We start from the raw sequence: 10,587 nt of genomic DNA, 5'->3' as shown, positions 1-10,587 counted from the left end.
AAACCTTATTGCAACGACACTAAATTTCCACATATCTAGAGTCGCCACTAACGTCTCATGCTCATCTATAAAGCGGAAATATAACTCTTACATGAACATCATTTATAATGTAAACTTCAAAAACGTTTAAAACAACTTATTCTCTAGAAAACACAGTCATGGTCTTACGTGTTTAAATACAAAATACTAAAATTTAGAGAAAATAAAAACACATAAAAAGTAATTTAAAACAATGGAATGCAAAACAACCTATTCTAATTTAAAACTAAGAATTTAAATATGAATCTATCCTATGCACGTGCCACAGTCTCTGCTCGCGATGCCGCCATCCTCCGTACAAGTGCGCCTGGCCCTTTACCTGAAAAATGATGTGGCACATAGCCTGAGTATTTCAAAGAATACTCAGTAAGTGGCTACACTATAGGGCCATGCAAATGCAGACACATACAATCATGATTTAGGGACCTATCTCTAATCATCTTAGGGATGGCCTCCAGTCTCGGACAAATTGGATGTGTAGTACTTCCCTACACACGACTCACACGTGCGAGTGTGAATCCCCAGGGCGCTCGCACACCCCCTGGACCCTCAGGTCAAACTAATCTGTAGCGACGTCCGGAGGTCAGCGGAACCCCATAGTGTCATGCGCCTCATGAACACCCTTATTTGTGTGCGTTCGCACCTGTGCGCATTCGCGCTCATCATACGGTGCGCGTCCGCACTCATCATCTCTAGGGAAAGTAGTCCTATGCTCATGAACATACAATATGCATGAGGTCCCTCTAAATCCATCATAATGTCTCTTCTAACACAACCCTCTAGTCTCATCTCTTTGTTACTCTAGGTAACAGATACTCATGGATATTTATATTAATATCATTTTCACGCTCTTAGGGTTGTGTCCTATGTCGATCTAACGACATGATGCAATATGGCACTCATCATCATATAGCATGCTCAATATGGAAAACATCATCATATTAAGGTAAACGTCACGCAATCCTCATACTCATCATATTGCCACAAAGTACATCAAACATATCAAGTACGACATTCATCAAAATATATATATACTGAGCACATCATCAAGTATCGTAACTCACACATTATCATAACTCATACATCATCATAACTCACATACCGCATCGTACGACATAGTTCATACATCATCGTAACTCATACAATTTTTAGTCTATCCTATAGTAAGACCACTTACCTGGTTAGTTTATATGGGTGACCAATTTATCCTTAATGAAAGTTTGATTTTCCCCTTTATATCCAAGCCACCTATATGAATCCATGTCATCAATTTCATGTTCAATTCTCTAACTTTTACAATGATTCATGTGCTAAACTTCATGCGAGCATTAAAGACTTTGCATGGATAAAGTCTTGGAACGTTATAATATACATATTATATATATATATATTCTATTTATATTAAGATTTCATTTTCTATTTTTTATTTCGGGCGTCTACTTTCTTGTCTTCTGATATTCTTCCTATACTCAGTTTTTTCTCTCAATTTTTGTTCAAGACATATTTTTTACCAATTTTTTAATTGATTCTTATTAATCATTGGTTAATCCCATCGATTCTTACTCCCAACTCTTCCCTTTTGTTTTTCTCTTTTTCTGTATTTTTTTTTTCTTTTGATTTTGTATTATGGCTACTACGTATTCTCTTTTATTTCTGTCCGGCTCTCTTTATTATTTTTTTCCTCTGTACATGTTCTCTGTACTCTCTCTTTTAGTTCTGCCCTGCCCTATTTAATTATTTTTTCTTTTCTTTGCATTTCTTTTCTTCTTTTTTTCCTTTTGATTTTGTCTCTTTATTATTTTTTTTTTTTTCATTTCTTTCGGTTTCTCTTTCCTTTTGATTTTGTTTACAAGATTTTGGCCCCCTTCTCTTCTCTCTTTCCTTTTGATTTTGTCTCTTTATTTTTTTTTTCTTTTCTTTGCATTTCTTCCGGTTTCTCTTTCCTTTTGATTTTGTTTACAAGATTTTTGGCCTCCTATATATATATTTGTGTCTTTTTTTTTCTGATTTTGTTAACAATATTCTGGCATCTCTCCTGCTCTCTTATATATATATTTGTGTCTTTTTTTTTTCTGATTTTGTTAACAATATTCTGGCATCTCTCCTGCTCTCTATATTTTTCCTGTATTCTAATTAATTATTTTTTCCAAATCTTTCCTTTCTCTGGTTTTCCCTCTTTTTTCTTTCTTTTAATTCGGTTATCATTCAAATTCACATATGTCACATATAAATTCTCCTTCCCAAATCTTTCTTTCTTATTTACTTGTTAATTTTTTTAAACCGAATATTTTCTTTCCTCCCTGTTCTGTATTTACTTCTTAGCTTCCATTTTTTTTCTCTGTTCTGTATATATATATATATTTTTTATTCTATTGACAGATATTAGCCTCGGTTATAGTTAATTTTCTATAACCTGATAACGAAAATCTAAATAGATGGGTAGGGAAAAGAGATCTGATTTTGAATAATTAGACAAAGGAAAGGAAATCGATAGGATAAATGAAAAAGAGATATGAAATATGACTTACCGTAATAAGAAAGCAAGATCTCTCTCCAATAATTAAATCTCCAGCTCCCCTCCCGTTGTAGATCTGGTTGTTGGTATTTTTTTTTTTTTCATTGTAGGAATCACCAATGAATCCTGTATTCTTATTTGGGATTTTGACTGATGAGTTGGTTGAGGAGATATAGTTGGGAGAGGAAGGGGTTAGTGGAGAGTAGTTTAGGAAAAATATTATTTTAATTATTTATATTATTCTTTTTCTTTTTTTTGGGTCGTTACACTTATACACCACTGCAGGGTGTATGAACATAGTTGCTGTTGCTGAGAGTGCTTCAAATTCAAGTCTATGGCACAATAGACTTGGACATATGAGCGTAAAAGGAATGAAGACGCTGGCCGTGAAAGGAGTTTTAGAAGGTCTGAAATCTGTTGATGTGGGTCGTTGTGAGAACTACGTTATGAGCAAGCAGAAACGAGTTAGCTTCACAAGGACCGCCATAGAATTGAAGAAAGTGCGGTTGAAAATGGAACCATATGTGGAGCAAGGTTCGACGAAGCAAGTGGAAGTTGAGCTTGAGTTGCAGGAAAACTCACCTAGTGATGTTGTAGCAGATACTCATGAAACTCCTGAGACTACTGCTGAGGAACCAGATGTGGACCATAGTTCCAAGACCACGAAGCAAGTGGGAGTTGAGCTTGAGTTGCAATAAAATTCACCTAGTGATGTTGTAGCAGATACTCATGAAACTCCTAAGACTACTGCAGAGGAATCAGCAGTGGAGCAAGTGACACCTGAACTGGTGTTGAAAAGATCCTCCAGAGCCATCAGATTACCAAATAGGCATGTACCTTCTTTACACTATCGGTTGGTGACTGATGAAGGGAACAAAAGCCCCTTGATGAGGTCCTACAGTTGGAGGATACAACTAAATGAGAGCAAGCCATGGATGATGGGATGTCTAGGCTTCAGAAATGCGTTGTTGAGGCTGAGTACTTGGCATTAGCTGAAGCTGGAAAGGAGATGATATAAATGACAGACTATCTAGAAGAATTAGACAAGAAGCAACACGAGAAGACTCTTCAGATAGATAGTTAGAGTGTCATGTAGTTGGCGAGGAACCCGGTCTATCATTCAAAACATAGAAGGCGATACCATTCACTCGGAGGTTAGTTGAAGATGGTGATGTGTTTGGAGAAGATAGAGGGTGCAAGGAATCCAGCAAACATTTTGTGTTGATGTTGGAACATTGAGGTTGTACAAAGCCTCAATTGGTATGGTACAGATTGAGAATGGAATTCTTGGTTGACTGGATTAGTCTCCAAGTAGGAGATTGTTGGGGTTGACTGGACCCGTCTCTAATTGGGAGATTGTTGCGGTTGACTGGATCAGTCTCCAAGTGGGAGATTGTTGGGATAGGGAGCCTGATATGATAAAGATCTATATGTAGGAGAATTGGTAAAAATTTGATAGAGATATATTTAGAAAATTGAAACCATGTATATACCCTTAGGTAGTGCTCAGAAGGTACTTCTTTCATTCTGTATTTTGTTGAGTCATCAATAATAAAACCTTTAGCCAATATTCCTCCTTGTATTTTCTCTCTCTTGTTCTTTGTGTTCATCTTGATCGAGTGTGTGCGTTGTTGAGTGATCCTAACAATCGGTATCAGAGCTAACAATTGGTATCGATCCTAACATTTTGGTCAAAAGTGTACATTCAATTAAGTATGACAGTAGTGTGTGTTTATAAAAATTTGTTATCGTGTAGACAGGGTAATATGATGTATAATTTAACTTCCAACTAGAGGAACAATTGCTACCAACGCCTTCTATCACTTATAAGTAGGGTGATGTATAATTTAACTTCCAACTAGAGGAACAATTGCTACCAACGCCTTCTATCACTTATAAGTAGGGTGATGTTGGTCGTTCCACCTCAATAACGATGATATAGACCACTAGTTCACAATATCTTCACACCAATTTAACCATTATATGCTCACGAATGTAGACAATATTTGTATATTTCAAAGCCTATAAAGGATTAAGAGGAACAAGCCGCTCAACATGTCTTGTGACACATTAATTTTTATTGTGTACGACATTTTATTTATCTTTCATAATTACAATTTTGGAAGGTTCATAAATTAAAGTAGTTAGTGAAGAAAAAATCCAACATAATTATGATTAAAGAAAATGGAGAGTTTGGGTTTTGAACTCGCTCCCTCCAAATCCAAACCCATTTCCCAAACCCACATTTATAGATTGTTTAGTTGTTAGGGATGGGCCATCAAAGCCCATCTATCTCATCATCAGTTCATCGCCATTCACCACCCCATCTCTGTATCATTCAAGATTTCATCTCTGTCAAAACCCATCCAACGTCCAAGATCTCTTCCCTACATACCCATTATTGGCCCACTGGATTCCGAGTGGATGGATAGAATCTGCAACACACTGCGCGAGCAAAACCTCATCTTCCTCTTACAAAACTTGCAAAAACTCAGCCATGGCTTCCGTCTCCTGTACTTCTACCTCCATAAATCTCTCCCCAACATCCTTCAATTCTCGCCCCCCACTCAAATTGGGTTCCCAGTTTCTCGGTCTTCAATCCAACCTCCGATGGGTCTCACCCATCGCCATTGGACCCTCCAACGGCTCTAGAGCAACCTGCTGGTTCAACCTTAGGCAAAATGCCGAAGGTGCAGGCATTTATGGCAGCCAGTCCCGAGACGACTTCATCAGAGACGATGTTGAGCAGGTTCTTCTTTCTTATTGTTCTGTGGATTTCTGTTTCTTGTTCTTCAGTTTCATTGCTGTTTTGGGGCTATTTCTGATGATTTGGAAGTTCAAATTGTTCTTTACACCTCCTGTGCTTCCATGTTCTTAATCCAAAATCTATTTCTGATGATTTTGGGGCTAGTTTTGATGTTCTTAATCCAATCAATCATTCATTAAAGCTAAGCTCAACTAGCTTATGGTAGTATGTCTTATAGCTCTGAACTGAGCTTAACATCATTCCTAGAAACAAGTTTTAAAGGAAGAAACATACATTTTTGGTTGTGCAGTATTTCAACTACATGGGAATGCTGGCTGTGGAGGGTACGTATGACAAAATGGAGGCTCTTTTGAGCCAAGACATTCACCCAGTGGACATTTTGCTGATGCTGGCTGCCTCAGAAGGGGACAAACCAAAGCTTGAGGAGCTATTGAAAGCTGGGGCTAAGTATGATGTTAAAGATGTAGATGGCCGAACAGCCATTGATAGGGCACCTAATCAAGAAATCAAGGATTTTATTCTTAATTTTTCTGTTGAGAAGCTATGATTTGGTTGGTAAGTGGCTCTATTTTGGGATAGGCTTAGAAAGAGGTTTAAGCTTTGTATTTCTCTGCCTTGTTTTTGGAGTATTTTGAATGACTAGTAATGATCTTTGGCGTTCATTTTCTCTGAGAATGTTGATAAACATCATAGACAAGTTCAGAAAACAAGAACATTATCAATTAAGCCTAAACTCCAAGGATTAAACTTGATTTTACCTATCTATCTATCTATAATCATACATGATTGTACAGCACTGCTCTCAAAATTTTATGAATAAATACTATTGGATGATATTTCATAAACAATGCATTTACGCACTTTCTAATAATAAAGAAAAAAAGACTACTTACTAGAATTCTCTCTACTGCTAAAATAGACTGCTTTTGCGTTTCCCACCGGTGAGCAAAGCGAAAAATGGATCCTCCTTCTCCACACTATCAGCTTTGGTTTCATTGAATTGAATTCCCACTGCACTAGTTGTAATCAGGTTGGGAGGCTTAATTGAAACAAATGCTGGCCTCTTCGAATGCAGTTTTTTTGCACCAACCAGCGAGGGGCTTGAATTTACAAGAGAACTACCTTCTCGAGGCACGAATGTCTGGCTCGAGGTCGCTGCAGGACTGATTGAACTGTCTTTTGTTTCTGTAATATCTTTGACAGAAATATCGTTAACTCTTTTGGAAGGGCTTGCTAGCAAATCATTCTTACTCATTTTCATTAGATCAAGAGCTTCGTCATTACTTTGATTTGCCTCTGCCTGCTTGGTAGCAGGTTCATCATCTACACCCAAAAAGAAGTAATACAAAGTAGACTAGAGTTCATTTTTCTTTTCATAATAAGATGAAAACAAAAATCAAGTCTGCATACAAAGAATTAGAAGACAGAAAAGTGGCGACTAGACGTTGCAATTGTGTTCGGTTAGTTAGCTCTACAAAGAAGCAAAATGTATTACTGCTGAAATGCAATTGACAAAGAGGAATATTGGATACTTTATTGAAAGGTGAGGAAGAACGCGCACGCACATATATATATTAAGAAAGGAAAATATGTGAAGGGAGTCACGAGAATAATACCATTAAAAACCTTACCTCCAAGAAAAGATTCAAGGCTCTGATACCGCACAGCTGATGCTGTCGAAGAAACATTTGGCCCAATATGTTCTTCCTGATTGTTAGTCGCAACTTCTTGTTTGTTTTCTTGCAATATAAATTTGTCTTCTTTCCAAACACACTCTAAGAGGACAAATTCATCATTTGTAGGGTAAAACTCTCTAAAGACCTGTAAATATATTGGAAAATAATTTAAAAACTTCTATTTTGTGAAGATAATTAGAAAGGCAGATATGAGAACCCTAGTGGAATAGATTAAGAATCCCTTGATTATACAGAAGCAGGCTTTGCAATTTGGAAAAGAATGGAAGAGTGGAGCCCATATACCTGAATTCCTTCCTGGTTTATTGTAACTACATGCTTTTTTTTGGAGATAGACGCAACCATGTTGAATATTGAAACAACATCGAGTAATATCTGTATAAAACAATAAAGAAACAGATGGTTAACGGGAATGCAAATTTATCATAAACGTAAAATAATCAAAGTTAGCGATGGTAATTATGTTGCCACAATTTCCATTTCAGAAAAATGACAATGTACTGTCAATTGTCATGCAATCCTTTGAAAGTTTCTGAAAATCCTAACCTTGAAATGTCAAATGATTCCTGCTTTTCTTAAATATTTATCAATAAAAATGGAACTTACTTGTTGAACCAACACCCGAATACGTGCCAGTAATGCCAAAATTATAAAGCAAAACCCTGTGAAAAATGTTCGAGCAAGCAAGATAGATATCTCACTGATAATAGTCAAGGATGATATTTGCACAAAGAATTTCTTCAAATTAGTTTCCATCGTCTAACAAACAAATTAGCTCCAGGTAAGAAGACATCATTTCAAGGTAATTGTCACAAATGCCGAAAAGTAAGCATTCAACAACTGTGAATAAAAAAATCACTGGTGTTATATACAACCATATAATGTGCCAGACAAGATTTTAACAGCACCAAATTCAAGGCGCTGATGTAAATGTTTCCGAGGCAGAGATAGAAAACAAAGCACTTATTTTACATAGCTACCATCTAAGTGGGAAACGTTCTCACTATTGAACTTCTCACTTACGTGAAGGTGCATTAACTAGCAAACTTATGAAGTGGGCAAAAACAAAAAAGAATGACTGTGCTGAATCTCAAGAATGCCCAAAACACAACCAAGATATAGAGAAAATAAAAGAAGGCAGGAGCAAGAATCCAATAGGTCGAAAAATGTCAATATTGTCAAAAACCTTTTTACATACAAATATCTAACACTGACAGATGCTGAGGTGAGTTGCTGTACATAATTGATGTAATGTAATACGATCTAACAGCTTCACGTTTTATATTAAGGAAAACATGAAGTTACATATCATATATGCCAGTCAAGTAGTCAAAGGAACAAGTTAACCAAGTAAATAAGCCAGCCAGCTTTCATACTAAACGCTGTGCAATACAGGGCATACAGGGCATGTTTTCCACTTCCACTGTTGGACATACAGGAAGACTAATTGAATAGCCATTGAAGAAATCCAACTTACACCACGATAAAGATTCTCATGGATAATAAAATGAATTTGAGCAAACAGAAAGCAGCAAGCAACACCAACTTATCTCTAATGCATTAGACCAATAGATAAAAAGGATACGTTGCTGCCTTAAAAATTGGCTCCACCATCTGCAAAAGGTTTGGAAAAAGATCCCTTCAATATAATGTCCAAAGGGGTAAATCTACGATGTAAAGTGAACATCATTTTATAATTTCCGTAACAGTAGAATCATTGCCCCTTGAGGTCAATAGCAAAAATAACCCTTGATTGACCTCTCATTCAAAACAAAGCCCAACTACTTGAAAATATTTTTTAGTGAACATGGAACAGCTTACATCAAGCAAAATAGATTTAGATAATATACTATATCATAATCTCCTTTTTTTTTTTTTTTTTTTTTTTTGGTATAGGAATACACCATGATCTTTTTCAATCATAAGCATAAACATATAGAAAGAGAATGAACATTCTACATAAAGACTCCCAATTAGTCATGCAAAGAAGACAAATTCAATAGAAAAATCACCTCCGATAGAAGGCGTGCTGCCCCCAGAAGCTGTTCCATGAAATTATATTTCCCAACTTCACATTTCCTCCGTTTCAAACTGTAACAAAATAGAAAGTCAAAACAGAAGATCAAAGGAAAACGAATACATACATTTATAATCTAATCATCTCTTTACTATATGCTAAATAGAAAAAAAATTCATGAGGAGAAGGAACTCAAAATCACGTACCTTTCTAAAAAATGAATCTTTTGCTTAGGTTTCTTTCCATCGATAACTTGAAAGCAGGAATTTACCAACTCCTCTAACTTGGCAGCTTGTAGAAGTCTTAAATCTCTCCTTACCTAACATTTTTTATAGACGCAAGGAAAGTTACAATGTATGACAAAAATCTCAAATTGTTCATCTAACACTTAATGAATGATTTCACCAACTTAACTACATACTTCCTATGACTCTTGGTTTTGTGTATCATAATGTTCCCTTTCAACTGGTGTCATCAATATTAAAATGTTTCCCACCTATTGCTTGTATGAACATATATTTACACAGACTAACATATACGTATAAAAGCAATATTCTCCTCCTACAAGTCATGCACTTCTTTTCTTGCAGTTCAGTTTTCTTTTCTCAGTTACTAATCAATTAACCACAATTTTCTTAAGAGGGAGGGGGATGAAAACCTGTAAAAGATATCGAAAATAGGAACTCCGGCGATGCTGGTTCTTGTTCTTATAAATCATTTTATGTAGAATGCCACATTCTAAATAGAGCTGGTCAAGCATGGATGCCAACTTCTCCTGACGGTTTTCAGCTACAGAAGAGGCCATGGAACCTCTAGAATTTTGAAATTACAACCAAAACCTAAGAATTAAAAACATGAAGCCCAATCGATAAAGCTTCACCAGAAATCGAACGTCGATTCAAACCGAAGAATTATTAGAACAATGATGAAGACAAGGAAGCGGAGTATAAATACTAACCTAGGTGGAGAGAAGGAAGACGAGACAAGACCGCGAGGGAGAGAAGAGGTGGTTTAGGTATGGTGCGCCAGTGAAATAAACGTAGCCTAACGACGGTGTTTCTTCACGGACCGACTCTGAGAAAAAACGAGTTTGACTGGCGGCGACCACTCGACGGAGGCGGAGGGTTGAGCCCTCACCCCACTTTTATACTTTTGGGATTATTTTTCCTACTGGTAATTGATAAAATAAAATAAATAAATAAATAACATTTTAGAAAACAGATTATTTTTAGACCCCTAATTAGGAGTGTACATTGAATCCGGCAACCCGACAATCCTGACCAACCCAGTTTGGGTTGGGTTGGGTTGAGTTGGATTAGCATTTCAAATAGGATTTGGTTTATTTTTCTGAACCCGAACTGAATCGGTTCGATTTCGAGTTCATGGGCAAAACCTTCGAGTTGACCCGATCTAAATAAAAATGTATAGAATATATTACACTCGCCCCGAGTTCGACATCTGCCAAATATATGTTTTTATTTTTAATTTTTTTTTTTATATAATACATTTTGTTTAATTTTTTTATATTAATATCTTAATATTTCATACTATTTTT

General features: G+C 36.3%; 2 protein-coding genes across 4 annotated transcripts; one reads left to right on the top strand and one right to left on the bottom strand.

Moving 5' to 3' along the window:
* Positions 1-162: 162 nt before the first annotated feature.
* LOC111783829 (uncharacterized) lies at positions 163-10,198 on the bottom strand. Of its 3 annotated transcripts, XM_087117696.1 has the most exons (10): positions 9,991-10,198; positions 9,691-9,871; positions 9,239-9,351; positions 9,028-9,106; positions 8,601-8,629; positions 7,622-7,715; positions 7,301-7,390; positions 6,953-7,142; positions 6,215-6,644; positions 163-358 (listed from the first exon to the last, which is right to left on the bottom strand). In XM_087117696.1, the coding sequence occupies exons 2-9, from the start codon at positions 9,835-9,837 to the stop codon at positions 6,232-6,234; spliced, it is 1,155 nt and encodes a 384-aa protein (XP_086973822.1). In that variant the 5' UTR covers positions 9,838-9,871; positions 9,991-10,198; the 3' UTR covers positions 163-358; positions 6,215-6,231. The 3 variants fall into 3 exon arrangements, with proteins under 3 accessions (XP_086973822.1, XP_023520444.2, XP_023520445.2); XM_023664676.2 differs by lacking the exon at positions 163-358 and having other exon boundaries at positions 6,044-6,644; XM_023664677.2 differs by lacking the exon at positions 163-358 and having other exon boundaries at positions 6,044-6,644; positions 9,691-9,844.
* On the top strand, positions 4,725-5,988 carry GDC1 (Ankyrin repeat family protein). Its single transcript, XM_023664678.2, has 2 exons — positions 4,725-5,303; positions 5,611-5,988. Exons 1-2 carry the CDS (start codon positions 5,052-5,054, stop codon positions 5,866-5,868), a joined length of 510 nt encoding a protein of 169 aa, XP_023520446.2. The 5' UTR covers positions 4,725-5,051; the 3' UTR covers positions 5,869-5,988.
* Positions 10,199-10,587: the final 389 nt, after the last annotated feature.

The sequence above is a fragment of the Cucurbita pepo genome, chromosome 14, assembly GCF_057944985.1.
Source record: "Cucurbita pepo subsp. pepo isolate OVF chromosome 14, ASM5794498v1, whole genome shotgun sequence".
In the NCBI taxonomy this organism is placed as follows: Eukaryota; Viridiplantae; Streptophyta; class Magnoliopsida; order Cucurbitales; family Cucurbitaceae; genus Cucurbita; species Cucurbita pepo.
This window is presented reverse-complemented; position numbering and strand designations above follow the sequence as displayed.

What these genes read in the sequence shown, in the direction of transcription:
- GDC1 (XM_023664678.2), top strand. Translation starts at nt 5,052, where the DNA reads ATGGCTTCCGTCTCCTGTACTTCTACCTCCATAAATCTCTCCCCAACA. An exon ending in TCAGAGACGATGTTGAGCAG is followed by an intron (nt 5,304 to 5,610) that starts GTTCTTCTTTCT and finishes TTGGTTGTGCAG; the next exon opens with TATTTCAACTACATGGGAAT.
- LOC111783829 (XM_087117696.1), bottom strand. Translation starts at nt 9,837, where the DNA reads ATGGCCTCTTCTGTAGCTGAAAACCGTCAGGAGAAGTTGGCATCCATG. An exon ending in CCAATTTTTAAGGCAGCAAC is followed by an intron (nt 7,716 to 8,600) that starts GTATCCTTTTTA and finishes GACTATTATCAG; the next exon opens with TGAGATATCTATCTTGCTTG. An exon ending in TTCGGGTGTTGGTTCAACAA is followed by an intron (nt 7,391 to 7,621) that starts GTAAGTTCCATT and finishes TGTTTTATACAG; the next exon opens with ATATTACTCGATGTTGTTTC.